The 25,324-nt window shown below is 44.4% G+C and overlaps 1 protein-coding gene, 1 long non-coding RNA gene and 1 pseudogene across 2 annotated transcripts; 1 reads left to right on the top strand and 2 right to left on the bottom strand.

Moving 5' to 3' along the window:
* The first annotated feature begins 35 nt into the window (after positions 1 to 35).
* Positions 36 to 6,195, top strand: LOC114238443 (uncharacterized). Its single transcript, XR_003623803.2, has 3 exons — positions 36 to 101; positions 5,085 to 5,333; positions 5,760 to 6,195. It is a non-coding gene; the product is annotated as an uncharacterized LOC114238443 (long non-coding RNA).
* On the bottom strand, positions 1,545 to 2,433 carry LOC103009154 (DNA-directed RNA polymerases I and III subunit RPAC2-like; annotated as a pseudogene).
* Positions 6,196 to 7,979: 1,784 nt separating the features above from the next.
* KDELR2 (KDEL endoplasmic reticulum protein retention receptor 2) lies at positions 7,980 to 23,242 on the bottom strand. Its single transcript, XM_057529109.1, has 5 exons — positions 23,009 to 23,242; positions 14,097 to 14,197; positions 10,749 to 10,907; positions 9,400 to 9,652; positions 7,980 to 8,285 (listed from the first exon to the last, which is right to left on the bottom strand). Exons 1-5 carry the CDS (start codon positions 23,097 to 23,099, stop codon positions 8,251 to 8,253), a joined length of 639 nt encoding a protein of 212 aa, XP_057385092.1. The 5' UTR covers positions 23,100 to 23,242; the 3' UTR covers positions 7,980 to 8,250.
* Between the last annotated feature and the right edge of the window lie 2,082 nt (positions 23,243 to 25,324).

Below are 25,324 nucleotides of genomic sequence, written 5' to 3'. Positions count from 1 at the left end.
AGAGAGAGTGAGAGACCGAGACCGGCGCACGCGCACTGGACCCCACGCAGCGGCCGCTGGGCCTCTGCGCCTGCGCAGATGCGCTGACCCGGAAGACACAGGTGGGTCTCCTAGGGTCTTCGCAGGTGTGAAGTCTGTTCTGCTATTTTCTTTTTGTAGATAAGGACTCTTCCTGACCCGAAGGGTTAGCTAGCCCAGAGACCCCCAGCAGTCAGTGGCGGATCTGGAGTTCATACCCAGGTCTGTGGGGCTACAAGCCTGTGACGAAGTTGCCACCAGCCCCGCCCTATCCTGGGGTCAGGAGTGCCTCTTTAGGACCATTCCCTGGTTCAGGGCCTGAAGCCACACGGCAGCTTTGTGCTGGGGAGTGGGGAATAGCCTGATCTGCCCTCCTTCCTCCCGAGCAGGTCATAGGTTCTGACCACTTCTCAGCCCCTCCACTCCCCTCCACCCTGGCCCGAGCCCTCTTCATCATGTACCTAACCCGGTCTTCCCACTGCTCTCTCCCACTCTGCCACCCCACCTACGGTGCATTCTCCCTACAGCAGCTGGGGTGACCTTGTTGAACCGTCAAACCAGGCCCATCAGCTTAGGATCTTGCAAGGCTGCACTCCAAACCCTTAGAGAAGCTTTTCCCTGGTAGTCACACAGCACAAGTCTGTAAATGCGTGATTATCTGCCTTCCCGGGTTAGGGTTACTACTTTCTCCCTCCTTCACTCCACTGCCTGCCACTTTTTTTCCCCCTGAAATACATCAAGCTTTTTCTTGCCCCAAGGTTTTCAAAGTCTCCGTGTCCTCTGCCAGGGACGCTCCTCCTGCAGGTATTTCCCTGTCACTCTCTCACTTCATTCAGCCCTCAGCTCCAGCGTCACTGCCTCAAGAGCCTTCCCTGGCCACTTTATCTAAAACAGCCCACCCATCGGTTCCCGTTCCTTTGCCCAGCTTTAGTTTCCTTCACAGCACTTAATCATTCCCTGACATTGTATCACATGTGTTACCTCTCTCCTCCCACCTTGAGTGTGTAAGTTGCCTGAGCTTGGAAACCTTGTCCATCTTGTTCACTGCAATGCACATAATAGCGCACATTAAATGCACTTATTAAATACTTCATTAATGAACAAACATTAAATGTCAAATTTTTCCAAGTCTGAAGAACCTTCAGGGGTCTTCTAAAGGGCAGAATTTCATAGTTAAAAATAATAATGAAACTGTATTGACGGTTGTGAAAATGATACAGGGAATTGTAAACAAGGAAGTTATGAGATTTTTATAGAAAAAGAGAATCATTCAATCATTCATAAAATAAATATTTATTGGGCACTTGGTGTGGCCAGAAGTGACTTAATCAGAGAGGTCAGGGAAGACTTCCCTGAAGAAGATATTAAAATGAGATCTGGAGGAAGAGTAGCAATTAAGGTGAAAAAGGGTGATTCAGAAGTTAGAACATTGTGCCTGTGATCACATACATTTTTTTTTCCAGTTTAAATAAAAGAGGAAATTTATTAGAAGAATACAGTTTCTTGCAGGGACTCCAACAGCAGAAATGGGTTAAAAGCTAGAAGGAAGCCTTTCTGCAGGACAGGTCATGTTGTAACCACAAATGTTTACTTCTGGGTTTTGCAAGAACATGAATAGAATATTCTAGAGGTCAGTCCTCCCTGTATAGTGCATACAGGACTAGAATGTGGCTTCATTTCTGCTGGCTTTTTGATCCTTATTTTCCTTTATGCTGGCTTCAAACGTGTCAAGCACATGTTGGCAGATGTCTATTCATGAGCTCAGTCAGGCCTCTCTGAAAGGGCTCAACAGCTGGAAGGGTACCTCGAGTCTGTATGTGCAAATTAATTTTGCTAATTTCTCTGAAGGATGGGTTGTAGCGTAACCACAAAATTCCACTTCCGGGTTCTTCATGATCATGTAACGAAGAGAATTCCCTAGGGTATGGTCCTCCTCATGCAATACAAATGTCACACAGTGTCTATCTGTCCCAGGTGCCTGGACCATTTCCAGGGCTGTCTTCCTCTCGTCTTCAGCCATTGGGGTCTTCAATCCAGATATTTTTCTCTCCAGCTCCTGGTCCTTTTCCATGGCGGGGGCGGGTTCTGGGATCCTCAGGTGGTGCTGGAGGGCCAGAGTTTCTGCCACATACCTCTTTAGCGTGCAGGCGCAGCAGGAAGGAAGGAAGGACTGACACATATTTTCTTTTTTTTTTTTAATTTTTATTTTTATTTATGGCTGTGTTGGGTCTTCGTTTCCGTGTGAGGGCTTTCTCTAGTTGTGGCAAGTGGGGGCCACTCTTCATCGCGGTGCGCGGGCCTCTCACTATCGCGGCCTCTCTTGTTGCGGAGCACAGGCTCCAGACGCGCAGGCTCAGTAGTTGTGGCTCACGGGCCCAGTTGCTCCGCGGCATGTGGAATCTTCCTGGACCGGGGCACTAACCCGTGTCCCCTGCATTGGCAGGCAGATTCTCAACCACTGCGCCACCAGGGAAGCCCCATATTTTCTTAAATGTAACAGTTTCCTTTTGAAGACAGGATTTGTAAGGTTTAGCAATCAGATAATGCTTCCACATAAACTTTTGTTAGTAAAGGTAAAGGAGATACTGTGAACTTAATGTTACAAATGTTAACAACAAACCATGAAACTATATAACTTCAAAAAGATAGTAAACAAGGCTTCCCTGGTGGCCCAGTGGTTAAGAATCCGCCCGCCAATGTAGGGGACACGGGTTCGAGTCCTGGGCTGGGAAGATCCCACATGCTGCGGAGCAACTAAGCCCGTGTGCCACAACTACTGAGCCTGCTCTCTAGAGCCCATGAGCCACAACTACTGAGGCCGTGTGCCACAACTACTGAGCCCGCGTGCTGCAACTACTGAAGCCCACAAGCCTAGAGCCCGTGCTCTGCCACAAGACAAGCCACTGCAATGAGAAGCCCATGCACTGCAATGAAGAGTAGCCCCCTCTCGCTGCAACTAGAGAAAGCCCGCACACAGCAACGAAGACCCAACGCAGCCAAAAATTAATTAATTTAAAAAACAAAAAATACATTTACCTTAGAAAAATTTGTTTACTCTTTTTTTAAATTAATTAATTTAAAAAAAGTAGTTGCAGCACGCAGGCTCAGTTGTTGTGGCTCGTGGGCTCTAGAGCGCGGGCTCAGTAGTTGTGGCGCACGGGCTTAGTTGCTCTGTGGCACGTGGGATCTTCCTGGACCAAGGCTCGAACCCGTGTCCCTTGCATTGGCAGGTGGATTCTTAACCACTGCGCCGCCAGGGAATTCCCTGTATTTTGTATAGTTCTAATCACTGCAGGTATATTCTGCCATTTCCATGTAACAGTATTCCATCGATTGAATTAGAGCTATTGTATTTTTTTTGTAAATTTATTTATTTATATTTTATTTTTGGCTGCGTTGGGTCTTCGTTGTTGTCTGCGGGCTTTTCTCTAGCTGCGGTGAGCGGGGCTACTCTTCGTTGCGGTGCGTGGGCTTCTCATTGCGGTGGCTTCTCTTGTTGCAGAGCATGGGCTCTAGGTGTGCAGGCTTCAGTAGTTGTGGTGCACGAGCTTAGTTGCTCCGTGGCATGTGGGATCTTCCCGGACCAGGGCTTGAACCCGTGTCCCCTGCATTGGCAGGTGGATTCTTTTTTTTTTTTTTTAACAGAAAAGAAACCTACATTTTTTTTTAAATAAATTTATTTATTTATTTATATTTATTTTTGGCTGTGTTGGGTCTTCGTTTCTGTGCAAGGGCGTTCTCTAGTTGCGACGAGCGGGGGCCTCTCACTGTCGCGGCCTCTCCTGTTGCTGAGCACAGGCTGGCAGGCGGATTCTTAACCACTGTGCCACCAGGGAAGTCCCAGAGCTATTGTATTTTATTTATTTATTTTTTAATATTTGTTTTATTTGGTTGCACCAGGTCTTAGTTGCGGAAGGCAGGCTCCTCAGTTGCGGCACGTGGGCTCCTTAGTTGTGGCATGTGAACTCTTAGTTGCGGCATGCACGTGGGATCTAGTTCCCTGACCAGGGATCGAACCCAGGCCCCCTGCATCAGGAGCGTGGAGTCTTATCCACTGTGCCACCAGGGAAGTCCCGAATTGGAGCTATTTTAAGACAATATACTGTGCTATCATGTGGGTATGTCATACAAAGCATAGGCAGCCCCTTATTTTACACAGGTTTTTTTCAATTTTCTATTAAAAATAGCTAGTTTAAAAGTTTAAAAAAATAAAAAAATAACTTTACTTCCAAAATGAGATATCCAAGTCAAAGCATAGCTCTTGAAAAGGTGAATGACCCATCATTGACTTCTAAATGATGAAAATTTTCAAATACAGAGATGTCTGATACCTAAGGACCCACCATCCGATTTAACAAGGGATAACATCCTGCCATATTTGCTTCATCTTGAATTTGGTGGTGGTGGTGGGGGGAGATCTTTGATATCCTTCCCTGCTTGTTCTTTCAGGTTAATTTCACTATGTAGTTGCAAATAACAGCAGGTATTCTTCAGCGATTTCTTGGCATTTCATTTTATCTTCATATTAACTTGAAGAAACTAATCTTTATTCTGTGTTTCAAACTGATTCACATCTTCCTCTATTTCTCCCTTTAGGACTGGATTTTCTTTGAGTAAATCCCTATGTTCTGAATAGGATTAATATCCTTGGATTTAATGTTTGCTGCTATTGTCTGTGTCAGATGGGGGTTGGGATGGGGGGTTTCAGCCAGGTGATCTTTCCGTCAGTTGGACAGTTTCTCTGAGCATTCTTTAAAGTCCTGAGATCTTCAGTTCTCAGAACTTGAAGTAAACACGTCACTTAGCTTTAGGGCACACCAGTTTTCCTATTACAGAACTATTTATTGTCTTAGAAAACTTATGAGTAAATAGGTTCTGTGTTTCCATTCCGTTTTGGTAATGGAGTCAGTATATAGTGTTTGCCTGAAGACTCACTTTTTAAGCACCCAAGGTCACCCTAGGTTGGAAATCTGGAGTATTATGTTCTGGTAGTATAAAAAAGTATCCTTGTCATTGTTTAAAAGGACTAGTGCTATATTATGCTGCAACTTGCTTTTAAATTGCAGGGACAAAAGAGGGAATTGTTTCAGAACTGGAAGAGAATGACCCAGCCAGCACCTGCACAAGACTCCACACTGCAAAGGCTAACCCAGATCAGTTGGCAGGGGAGGGAGCGGTGGTTACTGGGCAGAGTGCAGGGTCCTTGGAGATTCTACATTCAGCCACTAGATGGTGAAGCACATAGGAGAAAAACCCACATGGAGCCCGAATCCAATCAGCCCTCATCAGACCTCACTGACAGCAAGTTTTGCAAGGTAACTGGGAGTCAGTTTCTGAAGATGCAAGCTCTCTAACAAGGGCAAAACTACTAAAGTCGTCAAATGGGTCAAAGGAACTCTGGCTGAACTGGTTCCAGCCAGCTTTCAAGGCAGCTGTCCCAAGTTAAGCACAAAGAAGGGGAGGGGAAAGAGGGCCCCTGAGGTCCTGAGCACTTGATGTACCCCAAGCTGTGTTGTGAGCTTCAGGACATGGGCTCATCTACACCTCACAGAAATCCTGTGGCAGGAGTCTCTGCTGGTAACTGAGCGGGAACAAGGCTCATGTTAAATCCAAGGTCAGAGCTAGAGTGTGGGGAGCCAAGACTCAACACAAGTCTGACCCCAAAGCTTGTGCTTTTCCTAGCGTTCCCACAAATCACTTATGATTTCTATTGAAATGAAATCTTTGCTTGATCTTCCCAGGAAACTGTCCAACCAATTGGTATCTTTGGAAAGGCTAGGCTGGATCTTCCCTAGCAAGGCCTTCCACCTGCAACTTTTTTTTCTCCAGCCATTTCTCTCTTTGACCAGACTACATAAGGAAGCAGGAAACCTTCCTCTTCTTCTTCTTCTTTTTTTTGGCCATGCTGAGCAGCTTTCAGGATCTTGGTTCCCCAGCCAGGGACTGAACCCGGGCCACCACAAGTGAAGCACCGAGTCCTAACCACTGGACCGCCAGGGAACTCCCTGGGAAACGTTCTTCAAACCCTGTGATTGAACTGGACAGGGAATGGACTGCTGTCTGTAAGCAGCCAACAGCCAGCAGCTTTTCAGAGTTACTTAGTGGGCAAATTTGTTAACTTTGCTTTATTTCTCTGTATGTTTACATTAAAAAGAAATTCACACAAATAAAACAGCTCGATAAAAAGTATGAATTACCTGATAACCTTTATTCAGGAAGTGAGAGTAATTCTGAAACAGTGCTTCGTGAGGTGCGTCAGACAACGCCTTTGTTCCCAGCGTGTGCACGGGTGCTGCCCAGTCCTGTCCTGCGCTCCCCTAAGGCACCTGTTAAGATGTCATCCTGTTGGGCCACAAGATGGCGGCAGCATCTTAGCCAGCTTTACAGTTACGTGGGCAGAACGACTGAAGGAGGCACTGACACTTCATGAATCAGGTGGCTTGCTGAAGTCCCAGATCCTCGCTCTATGCATTGTGCTCTCCAGCGAATGATCCCAGCCTGTGTTTGATTTACATGCACAAAAACAAGTGTGAGACCCCCCCACCCATCCCCAGCTTGGGCCGCAAGGAGTCTGCTCCACTTAGGACACGATTTCCCACCCTTCCTCCACACTGTCAGAATCTTCCAAGGAGGATGAAAACAGAAACAAAACTAGGATGCGAAAAAGAAAGAAACTCTGATACACAAAAGCAAAGACATGCGGGGGGTCGGGGGGTCGGGGGTGGGAATGAGAGAGAGAAAGACAGGAGGTTAAACGATGCAGTTACGCTGCTTATTTAGAAAGATGTTACGAGACACACTAGATAAAAGTAAAACCCATCCAGCTCCCTTCCTCCACAAGATATTTTAATGCAGCAAGCGAGACTACATCCTTCTTGTAGTAAGCACTGTTAGTATTCAACACTTTAACATTTATGGTGCATCACATAAAAACAAAGTCAAATGCTTTTGCATAAATCAAAAAAAACACAGCAAACCAATACAATGGCAAAATCAGGAGGAAAATTCCAAATTTTCTAAAAAATACAGAGGGTTTTAGATTATTAAGTGGAGAACAAATGTTTGCAGCCCTATGTAGAGCTTTTGTTGCCAATCGAAAAACAAAAAAACCCATCCTGACATAGGATGTTCCAAAAGCCTAATTCAGAAAAAAGACAATTTATTCTATGCTTAGTAAAATGTTTATTTAGGATGGTAACACAAGATAAATCATGCAAGAGCTCAGTAAAAAGAAAACAAAAAACAAAAAAAAGTAAGTGTAAAAGGAATGGCAATTGGTGCTGCCAGTTAAAAAAAAAAAGTAAATCATTTTGCTATCCAAAAGTGATATCAAAAATCGGTTGAATCTGAGCATAGACATGGTTGTAGTAATCTTCTGCAACTATAAATTAAAGTGATAGGCAACTACTTGTGTTCCATTTCCCAGAGGAGTCCTAGATCCAAAATAATCACAAATGCTTCTTGCACCTCACGCTCAGACGGCAGGCAGCCCACAGCCCCTGCCCACCGAGTTCTTTGACAGCCTTGGGACAGTCTCAAACTGACACTTCTTAGCAGGGGAGGAGGGCAGGCACCTTTGGTGACTCTTAAATGAGACTCCATCGACATTCAGAATCTTAAAATTTTGGTAATGAAAACCTTAAGACTTGCAAGTCACCCTTACCAGCCTTAACTGTAGTGTTGTGACGTCCAAGGAAGGATTTCCACATCAGGTGGGAAGTGATTTGAACAGATGTACCAAACTGGACACAGTGTCTCAGATTTCAAACAAAGGTAACTCATCTTTTGGCAAAAAAATAAATATAGTGGAATGCAAGTTTGATAGATGGAGGAATATATAATCTACCAACTGTCAAGGAATACGATTTCATTGCAGACACAAAGAATCAACAATTTCAAAGAATTTAAAAAAAAGTTTGCACTTATTCCTCACAAAATCTTCACTTTTGCAACTACCCCAATTGAAGCTACACACTGACTTTATTAATACAGCATTAAGTTTCTTTGTGTAAAAAAATCTTTGTACATAGTAATAAAAAAAGATAAGGCAAGATGCATTGAACAGAAACCTTCTGGTTCTTTCCCTCTGGGTTCTTACAGAGCCATAGATGACTATCTGCAACAAAAGAGTTAAGTTTCTGATTTTCCATATGAAGCATCTTGTGCCTTTGCTGTGATAAGAATTCTGTCCGAGCACCCTGAAGGACAGATGCTGGTCATGGTCTTTGGCACTTACGCTGGCAGACTGAGCTTCTTTCCCTTGAGTACTAGAATTTTCAAGAGAGGGAGAAAAAACAAAAGGTTACTGATCCTGACAAGCTTACAGTTTCCTCCTTCCCATTCCCAGAAGTCTGTCATACAAGATACTACATAGTAAGGTACAAGGAAATAAGCTTCTGACAACCAACAGGCATCTGATTTTGGTGTCAATAAACAAAGCCCTCTGAACTATAAAAATGTCATGCACACACAGACTGGAATTTTCTCCATGTATCTGGATGCCACAGCAATTGAATTTGAAAATAGTAATTCAATTGAAATTGTCACTGAATTCATAGCAGTTTTTTATCATGACTTTCTTCCCTAATTAACATGTACTGAAATATAACTGTTATGATATTTTGGATGTTAAAAAAGGAGATAAGATACATATGCCCTTATGTATGCCCTCCCTTACCCAGCAATTCCACCATTAGGAATTTTATTGTATAGCCAGGATTCTTAGCCTGGGATCTGTGGTTGGGTTTCAGAAGCTCCTGAGTTCCCTAAAACTATACGCATACATTTGTGTGAATATGTCTAACTGTGCATTTTTTTCTCAGCAAGGACCATGGCTTTCATCAGATTTTTGTGACGTTCACATGTCCTCTATTCATACAAATACAAAAATATACACATACAAGGATGCTGATTTAAGCACTGGATTTTTAAGCCCAAACACCCATGAACAGGGGGCTGAGTAAGTAAATTATGGTAATCCACATAATACTCTATTGCTATTAAAAATTATGTAGACGTCTGGGAAAAAGAGATTATAGAATAACATGTTTAGTTGAAATCATGTATCATTAAATCATTACACTTACTGAAGTATTAACAATGATTATCTCTGAGTGGTAGGATTCTGGGTGATTGTTTTCAGAATTATTAGTTCTGACTGATTTTACAATGAAAACGTGCCATTGTAGAAAACAATAAAGTTACAGAAAAAGAAAAAAAAAAAAAAGACTGAAAACCCTGACCCAGAATTTAACTTGACAGTCATTAAAATGTTTTTCTGAAGCCAGTTCTGCTTTCTGGCTTAGGAGCATGCTAGGCAAGGGAGCCCCTAGAAGAACACACGGCCGTAGAACAAAGCTGGCAGGACGCAGCCTAATGTACCTTTTGTAATGTACAAATAGAAGAAGTCGCAGTATAGGATGGTCTGGACAACGCCGGCCACCACAGCGATGAGGTCAAAGAAGCCCTCAAAGTAGAAGCGCCAGATCCAGTTGACAAGATACAAAGCACGATAGAGGCCCAGGAAGAACAGGTAGTGGGTGGTGATGGTCTCGGCCTCCCCGGTCTTGCTGATCATGAAGAGCTGTGGTAGGATAGCCACTGACTCAAGGTAAATGGAGAAGGTCCACAAAATCTGTAAGAGAAACAGCACGCTTTGGTCAGCATCCAGTGCCCGCCATGAGTTCACAGGAAACACTCTTGCTTTACTGTGAAGTAGCACAAACAGAGTGGGGAGTCTGGCATCAGAGCCCAGGACAGAGTAGCTCTGCAATTTAATAAATCACAGAAACTTCAGCCACAGATAAAAGGCATGGACACTCCCAGTGACAAGCTGGATAACCCGGACACCTCTGCCTCTTTGGACTTTCATCACCCTGTCTCTCCAGCGTTGCATTCTTCAATTTTCTGGGACTCTACATATATGCTGTTTCTCCTGCATCAGCTTATCCCACTCTGAATCTAGGGTCCCTAATTTCTGCTTTCTGCCAGGGCTGACGAGACTGATGACTGGGTCCTTCCGCTCCCTCACTGCTGTTTTTCCTCACCAACTGGGTCTCCTTTCCAGACAATATTTAAATCGTCTCACTATTTTTCTTATCCTTCAGGCTTTTTTAGCATGGTTAAATCAAAGGGGTAACAAGTCAGAGTCGTAATCATGCAAACTCTCTGCCCAACACAGCACTTTATTCACGCTGACGAAAGGAGGACTTGTGAGTAGTCCCTGGAGTGTTTCAAAACCCAGAAGCTCCCTGCACCATCAGATGACCACCACCAGTGCGGTGACTGAATCAAGCGCAGGACGCTCAGGGGTGGACGGAGCGCTTAGGAGCGCTGGGGCACCACGCAGACTGCGCTTCCTAAAGACGAGGACTGAAGCACCGCTGCTTAGGTGATCCGCAGACGGCATCAACGAGCAAAGCCCGCACACGAAGAGTGGGAGTGGGGAGAAGACCGTGTGCTTCAGACACTCGGACAGGCAGCGCACTGCGCTTGGAATCACAGAAGCCAAGTTTATATTCTAAAGGAGAGTCAGAGACACCCAAAGCAGTGTCTGACCTGGGTGCATAATTCCTGCCCACAATTTATTTACACCAAACCATGTATGTCTGCCAACCCACCGCCCCGCCCCCCCCCCAAAAAACCCAAACCAAAACAGAATCCCATTATCTGCAAACGGGTCTATTTCCCTAGGGAACCAGACAGGACTACTAAATAGCCTCTTAACTAACCTCAAGAGGAGAGAAATCATGATTGACTAGAAACGAAAGGCCTCCCACAGGGACCACCAGAAACTCCACTCGGAAAGTATCATGATTTCCATCGTAGGTTGCCTTAAATTTCATGTAGATCAGGTACACCGTGGCATAGGAGCAGGCAATGTAGATAAGCTACAAAGAAAAAAAAGTACTGGGTCATCAATATCTTAAAATTGTTCAAACTCTCTTGGCTGTCTACATCATCCATATGTATACACACACACACACATTATGTGTGTATATATATATATACATATTTTTTTTTAATTTAAAATATATACTTTTTTGGGATATACAGTTCTATAAGTCATATAACCACAACCACAATCAAGACACAGACCAGTCCTAACACCTCCGCCACCCCAAATTCCCTCATGCTGCCCCTGCAGAGTCAAGCCTTTCCCCCAGCCTAACCTCTGGCAATCACTGATGTGTTCTTGGTCCCTGCAGTTTTTGCCTTTTCTAGAATTCTATTCCATAAATAGAATCATAACCATATGTCAACTTTAAGATCAGCTTCTTTCAGTTAGCATAACGATTTGAGATCCAAATGTGTCGTCGGGTGTATTAAGAACTGGTCCCCCCATATTTCAAAGCAACAGCCCATGTCTGGGTGCCACAGCTGTTCATCCACCCAGCAGTTAAAGGACAGGTGGCCTGTTCCCAGCTTGGGGGATGGTGGGTAGAGCTGCTGTGAACATTTGTGTACAGGCTTTTGTGTGAATGTAAGTTTTCATTTCTCTTGGGTAAATACCTAGGAGTGAGATTGCCGGATCATATGTTAAGTGTTAAGTTTAACTTTACATAAGAGACTGCAAAGAATGTATTTTTAATCTCATTTTAAACTATTAGATAGTAGCTTTAGAAAAAGAGTGAGCGGGAAGTGTAATGCAGTTCAAAACCAAGGCACTTCCTTACAGCATGAAGATATTTCTGAGCTAGTGCTTTTTCTAAAGATAAGATAAACAGTGTAACTCATGTTAAACTTTGCAATGATGGTTTTAACTTATATATTGTTGCTATGAAATTTTGCCTGGTAACATAACAAAAGCAAAACCAAAACTAAGTGGTAATTTGTAAAACACTGCTGCCTACATGTTCACCTTTCACATTCAAAAGGTAAAACACTATATATTCATCTGAACCCAAGGAGAAGTCTGATATTCTGAAATTACACCAATTTTCAGACTGCAGAATTTTAGGCTCAAGAAGCAAATGGCAATTCCAGCCTATAAACATAGACAACCAGGATGTCAGCCGCGTGGCCTGGTGCTACTTCTCTCCAGGAAAGGCAACTTGTGAAACCTGATTAGGAAAACATTTGGGCAAAACAACTTCAGAGGAAAATGGGAGCAACCATTCAGTCCACATACGCTTAAAAACAAAACAAAACAAAGACCTAAACTGTCCCTGGCATCTTATCATGAAGTTATATTTGCAAATAAATAGTCAACACAATATCAGTATTAAAATTGTTGATCATACCCATACACCAAGAAGTAACCCACACACTCCCCTCCCCACTGCAAAGTCAAGGAAGATCAATATCTTATACCGTTAGAGGAGTTCTCTCCACATGAAAATATATGCATATATGTATATGAATAAAATAACATATCCACATGTATAAACAAAATACATCTATGTACAGAGGGTCCCCCCACCCGCAGAACATCCTGTGAAGGCACACGGTGGCCGGGGCTCCCTCCCCAGGCCCACTCCTGCAGTCAGCCCAGACTGCACCCATAAAGGCTTAGCAGCCACTGGGAAAAGCAGCTGCTTTTCTCCTCTCACCAGTGCTTGGCATTTAAAGTAAAAAGCTATGAGCACATAAAACTTGTCTCTCACTGCCCAGATTTTCAAGACATTATGTTTGGAAGCAACAATTAAGCAAGTAAGGATTCCTCTGAAAGCTAGGCGTCCTTGGGGGAAGGGGACTCTCACTTATACACTTCCAGTACCTACAGTTTTAACTTCCCTGCACAGCAAGCAAAGACCTAGGCTTTCTGTTTTGGGCAGCGCCATGCAGCTTGTGGGACCTTAGTCCCCCAGCAGGGATCGAACCCGGGCCCCTGGCAGTTTGGCGGTGAAAGCGCAGAGTCCTAGCCACTGGACTGCCGGGAATTCCCAGACCTAGCCATTTTTAAGGAAGCTAATTATTTCCTGATAATGAGGCTCCCATCACTTAGTAATAAAGAATGGAATGATTCCAGGTAACTCAAATTTGCTTCTTAGTAAAGACCACAGGCTCAAATATTGGTTTGTCTACTTTGACCTGTGCTTATAAAAATGCTTTTGAACACAAAGTGTTGGGGGGAGTTGCTTTAAATACCATACCCATGGCTTCAGCTTAAACGTTGCTTCCCTGGGTACCAATAACCAAGTGCCTACCACAGTGCCCAGCCCGCAGGTGCGGTTAAGCATTTGAAGAATGAACGAATGAAATCAGACATCCTTTACACGTGCTGGGAGCCCCATACTCTTCCCTCACGGCACCAATCACAAACTGCAGTCATCCATTCAGTACTGCTATGACTGTCTGCTCTCCGCTGCCTGACCCGAGTGCTGCTTGCTGTCTGCCCCGCCCTCACCGCGCCCTGGCGGTCCTCACCAAGTGTGAGGTCAGTGCCTGTGGGAAAGAGCTGAGGCTGGCCGAAGCGTGGAGCGCGTACCACCAGTGGCACACAAGAGGCTAGGTGGTATACAAACATTTTGTATTTTGAGAGTTATACATTTGTTTTCATGCGGGATATATGACACCAAAGGTGTCATGGATACTAATACTTAGGACAAGTTAAAAGGTTTAAAATCCATATTAAGTAAATTATGGTGCAGAGTTGCTTAAGCACAGCAAAAAGTAACACCCAGATGGCAGACCCAGGCCCTCACAGAGCAGCAGGACAAGGCTGTGTGGCGAGGAGCCCCGGCTTTCGTTTCTCGTTCTGAACCAACTTGCTGCGTTTCCCAGGGAGTCTATAATTTCCCACTGCTTGAAAACATAATAGTCACCCCTCTTTCTTATAAGGTTTTCAAGAGCTTTAGAAGTTTATCATAGTTGAGGAACTTAAGACTAAGAAATCTCTAAGTGTGAAGCACTTTCATTAAATAGATACTGCTTTGATATAGAAAAAAATTATGCTTAATGATAACTGTTCCTAGTTATATGTACTAGGTGGTCTAAAAGTGCTTACGTCAAGAACAGCATATTTAGACATTATTCTTGAAGATGTTTAATCAAGTGCACAGGTGACATAAATTTAACAGTTTCTGGAGGCCTGTGAATTATGGATAAAATACATTCCATCGGATGCCACACCATACCTTCATAGACGTATTATATAATGAAATAAATGAAGTAAAAAGATCCAGGTAACGAGTTGTGAAGACCAGTGCAAACAGAAGCTGGCTTTTCCCAGAAATACCTAAAGAAACAAAAGGAAAGCATTAGAAATGCCTCCAAGAGCTTTATGATTCTTGTAGACAACACCGTGCAGGAAACGCAGGAAAGTGGGACACCAGGGGTCAAGGCTGATGGTCGGGATGACTCTAAATAAATGACAGCAGTTTCAGTTTTTCTTTCCCTTAACATTCTTGAACATAATCGTTTGGGAAGGTTCTAACAACTTTTCTGTCTTACTATGATGGGTAACCATAGGAAAGTGACTTAATTATGCCAGCTCCAATATACCAGGATGTGCATTGTTCAAAGGAACATAAAACACCTCAAATATCTCTAAGCAGGAAGAAATTTATTTCAAAAACCCTGCTGTTACTTAGTGTTGTAACTTGTCTGTTACCTTTAGCATCCTTCCATTTTACAACAATATCTCATGGTGACAAATCTTTCGAGGATGGAGCTGCAATCTACCTGGATTAAGGAACCATGTGGGGGACACCGCTTCAGGGCAGAGTTTGAGCAGTAATCCTCCTAGACTGGCCTCCCAAGGTGACTTCTTTTGTGAGGGAAGCATTTACTTGGACAGGTCAAAAGCTTAAAAAAAAAGTTCTCTTAGATGAATCACACAACCAATCTCAGACTCACATACAAATGCTCCTGGATGCTATGGCAACAAGAGGGTGGGGACCTGCTCGTCTTCCAAAGCAGCAGTCTTTTATTGTTTTAACATTTTGAAACTGTTTCTCCCTCCAGTCGCCACCCCCCTCCAGAGCACCGCTGTGGCACACGGAGACAGCCGGGGACGTCTAGTAGGTCAGGTGGCGTGTACCCGACATCTGGATTTGGCCAAGTATTTGTGTGACAACAGACTGTGAACTGTGGGTTTCAGAGTTGGAGAAAGAGCGAATTCATTAAGGAAACCGAGTCTTACTAGGTGTCAGAACCGGCCCAACCTCACCTACGTTGCAAACTTCACACCATTAGACGTTTAAGCAAGTTAGTATTTAGCAGAAATGTCACTGCACCCAAATCATTAGCAATATTCTTCCAGAATGTGAAAATCACATTGTTTTAAATGATATTTTACAAACAGCACTACTTTACAAAACAATTTTATAGCCTGTTGAAGCGAAAAGCCTGTATCTAAAAATGTTCCTTTCTACGTATGCATAACTGCAGTTCCAACCTATTCACAAAAATACCTAAATAGAAACCGAAGAAAAAGTTGACTCTATCCTTCTGGATCCATCAGGAGTAACCAATTTCAAGGGCCAAAGGTGGAGATACAGATAGTCAGCCTGCCCCTTCTAGTCTTTTCTCCAGTAACAGGGAACTTTTTTTTCTTATCAAAGATCAGTGTTCCAAAGGAGAAACAATGAGGCTGCCATTGACATAGAGAACATGGGAGAGAGAAGACAAGATGGGGGAAAAAGGACAGGGAGCACGCAGTTCAGGTTTGGTGACTGCTGAAGCCTTGAGTGAGAAATTTCCAGTTCATTTTCTATATGGTTCTTTCCAATATTTTAAATAAAAAATTATGGAATACACATGGGCAAATTATGTTGTAAAGGGTTTATTCTAATGGAACTTTGGAAGCCAGGCAAATTTTAAATTTGTCCTCATTTTCAGCATTCCTATACTAAACATGAGGGACTATCATATTGCTTTTACTACTCCCCCTTGCGACCCAATTCACATCACTTCCTCTGGGAAGTCGTCTTTGAAGACACCCTCCCTCACTGCTGTTTATTCATTCAGCAAGTGTACCCTGGGAACTACTTCATGCCAGCTGCTGCCCTAGCTCCTGCTACAGTGCTTATGAAACACACTGTGATTACCTGGTCGCCTGTCTCCCTCTCCCCCAAACCCCCACCACACACAGAGACCTCCGAAGGCCGGGGCCATGCCTGACTCCGCTTTGTGTTCTCTGTGCTGAGCACTGGGCCTGACGCACAGCAGGGCCCAGAAAATACTTGCTGAATGAACAAATGGAAAAAAGAAAATGTAATTTATTTTGTTTTCATGTCATGGGGGTGAACTCTCATTTTATGGTATTTTGGGATAACACTTCCAAAGAGTTTCTAAGTCATACTGTGTCTCTATGACTGTAAATAGGCGACATGCTCTGGGCTCTGCCCTAATTTACTGCCAGCCAGAGGGTGGGGCAGAGGAGCAGGGGACAGGCAGCGAGTGGCCTGCAGCTTGTCCCGTGGTGCAGAATCCATGCAGGAACTGCCATGCTGGAAACCTGAGTATGCTTACACAGTTTTACCCTATTCTTCCTGGCCTGGGATCCTGACTAGCAGGTAGCAGCTTTTCCCTTTAAAACAGAAAAACTGTTCTGTCTCCCCAGGAAGGCAGGGATCCCAGCTGAAGACAGATCAGGCAGGGGCAGGAATCTCCTTCCAGGGGGAATACTTGCTATAAGCCAGAGGGGCTCCCACGATCAGTTTCTGTGTTGAGACCAAAGCATGCGAAGGCTATCGGTAACAAGCTCTCAAGAACACTCACTCTAAATGCTTCTGTAACAGCCATCCCAATACCAAATGCACCAAATATCCAGAGTAAGGAGTATAGCTTGTAAAATGGAAACCAGTCATTAAACTTAACACCATTCCTGTCTTTTCCCACTAGGCCAAGTTAAGTTTAATAAAAGCCTACAACTAAATACTCCACTGTATGTTACTTTAAATTAAGCTGGTTAAAAGCTGCGCTTCTCATATTCCCATTGTTTAGAACAAAGCCCTCAACCAAACAGAAACGCATTCAATGGATTATTTTTGTCCTGGCAACAGCTGGGATGCAACCAAGCACTGTAGGCCAGACTACCGGGATAACCTGCATGGCAGCATTCAGCAAGGGCCCCAGGTACCATGCTCTGACCCACTGTCTCAAAGGATCCAGATGCTCTCCTAAAGGCCATCAACTTACCCTGGAACCAGCAGCCCAACACTCAGCACCTGACTCATAACACAGCTCTTGGGACTTGGGGAAAGAGAGGCTTTGGAGCCAGAAGGTTTGGGTTCAAGCTCAGCCCTTGAATGCACCAGGTAAGTCAGGGCCCATTACATTCTTGGCCCCCCTAAACCTCACTTTCTGCATCTGTCAAATGGGGACAAATTATGCCAAATTGTGGGACTACTGGAAAAAGTGTTTTTGACTATACCTGCCACGCTGCAAATGCTCAGTAAATGACAGCTATTACTATGTATCGCTTTGCCATCTTTTCTTGTTTTCAGAGAAATCCATGCTACTTTATTAAAAATACCAACTGGATTAACATACATGGAATAAAAATCAAAAGGACCTTTTTAACACCTCTCCTACCTCCATTTTAAGTGCAGTGTTCCAGGCTTTTTGTTAAAGCCGCTTTCTATATGTGTATTTATATGTGTACCCACACGTTTGCCCCTTAAAATGGGGCCATACAATCTCTTGCTTTACAATTTGCTCTGTTAACTCAGTGTTTCAGATATACCTTCTCCTGTTAATACTTCTAGCTCATTCTTCTTAATGGCTGCACAGTGCTCCACAGTGTGCAGCTACCGACATGTGTGTGACCCTTCCACTAATGGACATTTGGGTTGTGTACAATTTTTGTTCTTATAAATACTGCATGAACATCTTTGTATCTATAAACACTGTTTTGTATTTATTTATGTAAAACAAACATCTTTATACCTATATATAGTTTGTTCACATATATGACAATTTCTGTAGTTCAAATTCCCTAGAAATGCTGGGATAAAATAAACACTTTGTTTTGAAATACTGTCAAATTTCCTCTACATAGGCTGTGCCAATTTACATATTCCTTAACACCAGATGAGAATACACCTTACTTCACACCCTTGCCTACATTAGATCTTGTAAACCTCTGACTTTTTCCCACCTGGCGGCAAAGGATGGCATGCACTGCTATTTTAATATCCAAGTTCCTAACTACTAGTGAGGCAAGGCATTCTTTCATGTTTAACTGGCCTTCTGTTATTCTTCTGTGAACTGCCAACATTGCCCATTTATCTATCAGGTTGGTTTTTTTAATTTGTAGGAGTATTTTATTATGGATATTAACCTTTTGTCACTTAGATATATTGCAGATTATTTCTCTCAGTTTATTATCTTTTAACTTTGATGATATTCTGAATTAGTAAGTTAATTTGGGAGACAAATCATCTTGCTTCCTCACCAGCCTGCCTGGTCCTATCCAGGACATTGGTATGAACATACATTCAAGGTCACCTTCTATGTCCATCAGCAAAGTTTTATACTTTTCCTCATAGAGGTCTTATACCCTCCTTGTTGGGAAATTAAGGGAGCCTTCCCTAGGGTCTTTCTTGCCACTTCACATCCATAGGATTTACTGCCTATATGGTTTGATACCCTGTGTTTTTATCTTTTTATATATGTCTTATTATGTCAACTAAATTGCAGCTTTCTTGAGAGCAGAAACTTTGACAGCAACCAGCTGCTGCTCTGGACGGTGTCCCCGGTGCCTTGCACATGGTGGGTGGTCAGTAAGTGAGAGCAATGATTACTCACGAGGCTGCCACTCAAAAGAACAAAGGTGACAGCTGCTACCAAGAGGGAGCTGGCACTGTGAGGCAAAGGCTTCCTGAAGTTCTCAGTGACAATAAAAGAGGAGGTCTTTTCCATGTACTTCAAAAATATAAACTGTCACAAGGACATACTGTATAGCCCAGGGAACTATACTCAATATCTTGTAATAATCTATAAGGGAAAAGATTCTTAAAAAGAATATATATATATACACATACACACACACATATATATTTATCTGAATCACTTTGCTGTACACCTGAAACTAACACAACACCGTAAACCAACCACACTTCAATAAACAAAAAAAAACAAAAAAAGAGGGAAAAAAACTCCCCACATCTGGAAAAGCAACTACAAAAATCAATCAATCAAAATACCAGACACTGCATACCACTTAAGACAATTTAAGACGAAATATATTAAAACCTAAAACTTCAACACATTTAAGAGCCAAGAAAATGGCTGCTTTTTGTAAATTAGATACATTCATTGCAAAAAAACTATCTCCTAATAAATTCAAAATATAAAGGCAAATATACATATAAATATATATATACACACACACACACATACACACACACACACACACACATATATATATAAACTGTCCAATTACAAGAAATGCAGGGACACTGTGCATTACTGTCATCTTCAGGAGAACGAAAAGTCTGCAACTTACATGACAACAGCTAACAACAATCTAAGCAATAGGTGGAGGAGGGAAGGGGAGGACTAGGGGAGAATGGCTGGGAGCCTTGGAGCTCAGAAGAACTCCACTAGTACTTTAAGCACAAGAGATACAGTACTGATAATAACTATCAGCCTACAGGAAAATGTAGATGGGAACTCCTTCACCTACAAACCAAGGCTTGCTCTCCCAACACTACCCAGGTCAGTGGTGAAGACAACAAAGTGACAACCCGAGCATCCTGCGGCTGCAGCGGCAGTCAAAGTTCAGGAAGACGAGGAACTCACACTTCATTTGGGTGCCCCTCTGTCACGACAACGGCGGACGCCGGAGAATGCCAGTTCAAACTCAACCAAGATCAACTCCCCTGCCCTCACTTTAAAGTAGGTCCTTTAAGGCACTTGTTCAAGAAAACAGAATCTTCCTCACTCACCTGTCTCAGCCTTACCCTAAGGAGAAAAAGCCCCGTGGTTCTATAGCTGCAGCTATGTTTTTATTTATTTATTTATTTGTTTGTTTATTTGTTTATTTATTTATGGCTGTGTTGGGTCTTCGTTGCTGCACATGGGCTTTCTCTAGTTGCGGCAAGTGGGAGCTACTCTTCGTTGCGGTGCGCAGGCTTCTCACTGCAGTGGCCTCTCTTGTTGTGGAGCACAGGCTCTAGGTGCGCGGGCTTCAGTAGTTATGGCACGTGGGCTCAGTAGTTGTGGCGTGCGGGCTTAGTAGTTGTGGCACGCAGGCTCTAGAGCACAGGCTCAGTAGTTGCGGCGCACGGGCTTAGTTGCTCTGCAGCATGTGGGATCTTCCTAGACCAGGGCTCGAACCTGTGTCCCCTGCATTGGCAGGCGGATTCTTAACCACTGCGCCACCAGGGAAGTCCCAGCTGCAGCTGTGTTCAAAACAAATGCCAAAATCCTAAAATGAACCCCAATACCAGTATTTTCAAAGTGAGAAACACAACCTGAATGTACACATCTCGTATTTTAGTTGAGAAACTCATATCAAATTCTTACTCTTTCAAAAGTCTCTAAACAACTTTAAATTAGGATGGAAAAACAAGGCAGCTAGTCAAATTCAGAATTTAATTCTGAATAAATGATCTTGGTGATTTTGATTTTTACAAGGCCAGGAAATCTCACATATAAGAACTAAAATGATCCTAAGTCTGATAAAGAGGATAGTTTAATAACTATCGGAATACTGGGCAAACGCACACAAACTTAACTCACCTATTTACCGTCCTTATTATTTTGGGTGAAGTATTTTATATTTTCCTAAATGCTCCTAAATCTCCCAAATGAGAACATTTAAAAATGTTCTAAATGAATATTTAAAAACAAACAAAATAGCAAACCTCCTTACTTTCTCCTATTACTCAAGGTTCCCTTAACAATTCTATATTCAGCATTGCACTAACTTCTCCCCAACATCTTAGTTTAGATACACATTTAGGAGATCGAGTGCTTCAACATTTAATGACTTGACAGAGGAGGGGATTCTGAGGAACATATGAAGGATAAAGAGATTCATACAAAGATTTTGGAGCAAAAATAAAGATTAACAGTAACATTTTCTGGTGGGGGGATGGGCAAAATGGGTGAAGGTAAATCCTGGGGATGTAACATACAGTGGTTAACTGTAGTTAGCAACACTGTATCGTATGTTTGAAATTTGCTAAGAGAGTAGATCTTAAAAGTTCTCATTGCAAGAAAAAAAAAATGTAGCTATGTGTGGTGATGGGTGTTAGCTATGTGTGGTGATGGGTGTTAACTAAACTTACTGTGGTAATCATTTCACAATACACATTATCAAATTTTTACGTTGTACACCTAAAACTAATATAATGTTATATGTCAATTACAGCTCGATAAAGCAGGGATAAAAAATAACATTTCCTGAGTGCAACAGAAAATGACCTAAACTACTCACCTGAATAATTTTGAATAATTTAAAACAAAATTATTCAGGCCAAATAGATATTTATTAAAATCCTTAACTGTGAGTTACTGATCACCTGTGTTCCAACCCTGGCACTAATTTTCTCACCTCCCTGAGCCTCCGTTCCCTGGTCCACGGAATGGGGGCAACAGCACTCACCTCATAAGGTTATTTCAAGGACTACGTGGGATAAGCCATATAAGGTGCTTAGCTCACTACTTAATACATAGCAAGCCCTTAAATGTCAGCTATCACAATCGCTGAAATTACTTTGCTGTCATTGGAAATCATACAACTGAACCTCTCAGAACTATACATAAATTGAGAGATCACCTCCAAGCCAAACACACCAGCTTCAGTACATGGACTTTGCAACATCCACTTTGATTGCTCAAAGGTCTTTTTTGGTTTTGCTTACTTCCTGGATTTCAGCTATGTTCCTGGGAGATAGGTGAGGCCTGAAGACAGCAGCCAAAGATGTGGTGTTCCTTGACAGGTGAAAATATTTAGAAATCAGTCAGGTAAATGGAATCTCTGCCACCCAGGTCCTTTGGGACCCCATCTTTTACTGTCTCTGCAAAAATTAAGCTCTTTAATTCAACAAACGTTATTATACTGAGGGCATGGCATCAAAAATATGTTTAAGGAAGACGCCGTAATTTTAAAAAATCATTTAAAATTCGTCATTCTTAAGCTTTTAGGGTTAGTGAAATGCAAACCCCCGCAACTACTGGCCGGGAAAGATTTGTCTCACTGCCTCCCAGCAGTGTGAGCATGAAATGTGTACTCCCGAGGAGCGAACCGCCAACTCACTGGTGACGTGGAGTGAGGAATTACAGGAGACCACACTAGACCTCGGCGGTACCCGGCGCCGCGCCGCAGGTTGAAGAGAACCCATTATTAGATGGAGGCACTCGGAGTTTGACAAACTAGATCGTCCCTCAAAGCAGCATTAACTGCCCCAAGAAATTCGCTTAGAGCCCTCCCCATACCCCCTCCCGTGGGAGGCATGATCCTGGACCCGAGAGCTGGGGTGAAACCCACAGGATAGGGGGTTTGCATTCAAAACAGGGACAAACCTGCCCGGACACCCTAACCTAAAGGCCAGTCCTCGAAGGGGCAGGGTGGGGAGCAGGGTGACCTCTCCCCGCACCAGCCCCACCTACCGGGCTGGGTAGTCTGCCACGTCAGGCCGAACCGCCGCCGTCCTGCCCATCCTCCTTCCGCGCGTCCCATTGATTCGCGGGCTCCCCGCACCTCGGGACCCCCAGCACAGGCGTTCGGAGAAGCGCCCACTAAAGCCGCGGGCGGAGGCCGCGCCTGCCGGACCCCCGCCCCCCCATCCAAACTTTTCAGACAGAACAAGGCCCCGCGCTGTCCAGTTGGCGCCTCCCCCTCCCCGACGGCTCAAGTTCTCGAGCCGACCAAGTGCAGAGCTGGGCCCAGCGCCGCGACACCTCGCCCCGGCCTGAGCTTCAACCCCGAGGGGCCGCAGGCTCCCCCCGGGCCCCGCCGCCCGCGAGGCCGGCCGAGGGGGTGTGTCGGGCCGGCGCAGGCCCGCGGGCCGTGGGGCAGCCGAGGTCGCCTGGTCCTCCCAGAGACCCGGCCCCACGCCCGAGTCTCTCCCGGGCCTCGCCCGCCGCTTACCGGCGCAGGAGCGCGTCTTCCAGATCTTCAGCAGCAGGATGACGATGGCCGCCAAGTGGGACAGGTCCCCGGTCAGCCGGAAGATGTTCATGGCGGCGGCGGTCTGCGCGGCGGCCCCAGGCTCCGCGGCTCAGGCAGCGGGGGCGGCAGCGGCCACAGACAGGAAGCTGCGAAGATGGCGAGAGCGGGCGCGACGTGGCCAGGGACGTGGCCGAACTGCCGGCGCGCGCGCGGGGCAGCTTGGGAGAGCGGGCGGCCGCCAGGCCCCGCCCCTGCCCCGCCCCTTAAAGGGGACGCTCCGGGAGCAGGCCGGGAGGGAGGGCAGGCTCCGGGGGCAGGCTCTGGGGGCCCCTTCCCCAGGACCCTGACTGCTTGCGAACTTCCCCCTGCCGGGTTTCCGGCTTCCCCATGGGTGCCAGCGATTTCCTTTAATTTCTGAAATGACACTCTCTTGTGGGGGATTTTTTTTCCCCTCCCACTGATCTTAAGAGCTCTATAGGCTTACTGTATGAAAAAGTATGAGGGGGGAAAAAATTAATGTGATTGCATCACTCAAGATAAGGTGGATATTGGGGTGTCGGGGAGGGTGCGGCTTATGCGGGGATCTGAAGATTTTACCATTCTGGGGACTCTCTTTGACAAAGAGTGTGCAAAATTAGGTAGAAAACGAACATTTCTGTAGGATGTGAAAATAAATCACAAGAAATTACTAACGAAACGAAGCTGACAAACAGGATACGCTGCATAATTTGCGGGGCCCAGTGCAAAATGAAAACGTGGGTTCCCTGATTGTTCAAAAGCAGGAAAAAAAAAACTGCTGCTAAAGGTTCTAAAATATAAACCTTTTCCCTTTATTTTGCAGTCTCTATCGACTTGCTTCCTGTTCTCTATTTCGTGTCATTCTAAGTAAAGAAAAAAGAAAATGTTAAACTATGATCATGAATTTTACCGTTTGTCTTTATATAGAGCCATGTCAGTTTTGAATGCAAATATCAGAGCATTTAACACGGGTGCGGAATCGCTGAAAGTGTAATTTGTATTTTATGGCTTGTGCATGGAGGGTGCCTGGAGTTGGCCAGAAGAGATGAACACAGGCCAGACCCAGGAAGGTCGGAAGGAGGAAAAAGGGGTCCCCAGGCACAGTGGAGGCCAAAGGAGCACATCTTGGGGCGTGGGATAATGGATGGGCCAGTGCCGCTGCTCCGGTGAGCCAGGGTCTGCCCTGGACTTGGCTGGAGGACCAGCATGGGCCTGATGGCTGCTGGTTCCCTCGCCCTCCAGCTGAGCCTGCTGGGGCAGCAAGGTGCAACCTGGCACCTCCCCTTACCATCCTCTACCACCTCAACCCATGGCAGAGGGCAACACTCAAGCGTATTGCAACCTTGGTGCCAGGACACATGAGGTACCTGGATCACGGGTGGGCACGAGGCTTGCCCCTGCCAGGTTGGCCGCTAAAAGGTGGGACAGCCATCACCATGTCCTGCTCAGAGAAGCCGCAGGGCACACCAGCTCAACCCCACCCACTCTGACCCACATTGCACCTGCACCCTGGCCCCCACGTAAGCAGAAGATGCAGCGGTCACTGGGCAGGAGAGAGAGGAGGCCAGGCTCCCAGGGCACAGGGCAGCAGGCACCCTGAGGGAGCAAGGAGCAGGAGCCAAGACTCCAAGTCTCCGTTGCGTGCGCCATTGTCTCATGGGACCTCACTTGCAAAACATAAACCCAAAGGTAAAATTATTAAGAGTTTGAAGAAGATGATGGTAGAGCATTATGCCTTGATTATGGGACCTTCTGTCCCTGTGAAAATGCATGAAGTCAGCCCTGCCAACAGATACCACAAACAACACTAAATCCTGAAAATGAAACATGCTTTTATTAATTTCACTGGCGCACTTCTGTAATGCTCATTTTTCCTACATTTTTTTCATTGAACACTCTTCAGCCACCTCTTCATAGGACGATGATTTTTTTGTATGTCTGTGTGTTGGGATTAACAACCTTAATAATGCAGAACATTGCCATTTTTTTCTATTTTTTATTGAGATATAATTGACATATAACATTAGTTTCAGGTGTACGATGTAATGATTCAATATTTGTATATATTGCAAATGATCACCACAATAAATCTAGTTAACATCCATCACCATGCATAGTTACACATTTTTTTTCTTGTGATGAGAACTTTTAAGATCTACTCTCTCAGCAACTTTCAAATATACAAGACTCTATTATTATAAACGATAGTCACCATGCTGTACATTACATCTTCAGGACTTATTTATTTTATAACTGGAAATTTGACCTTTTGACCAC

The sequence above is a fragment of the Balaenoptera acutorostrata genome, chromosome 15 (assembly GCF_949987535.1).
Source record: "Balaenoptera acutorostrata chromosome 15, mBalAcu1.1, whole genome shotgun sequence".
NCBI classification, from domain to species: domain Eukaryota; kingdom Metazoa; phylum Chordata; class Mammalia; order Artiodactyla; family Balaenopteridae; genus Balaenoptera; species Balaenoptera acutorostrata.
Note: the sequence above shows the minus strand (reverse complement) of the source record. Positions and strands in the feature narration are given on the sequence as shown.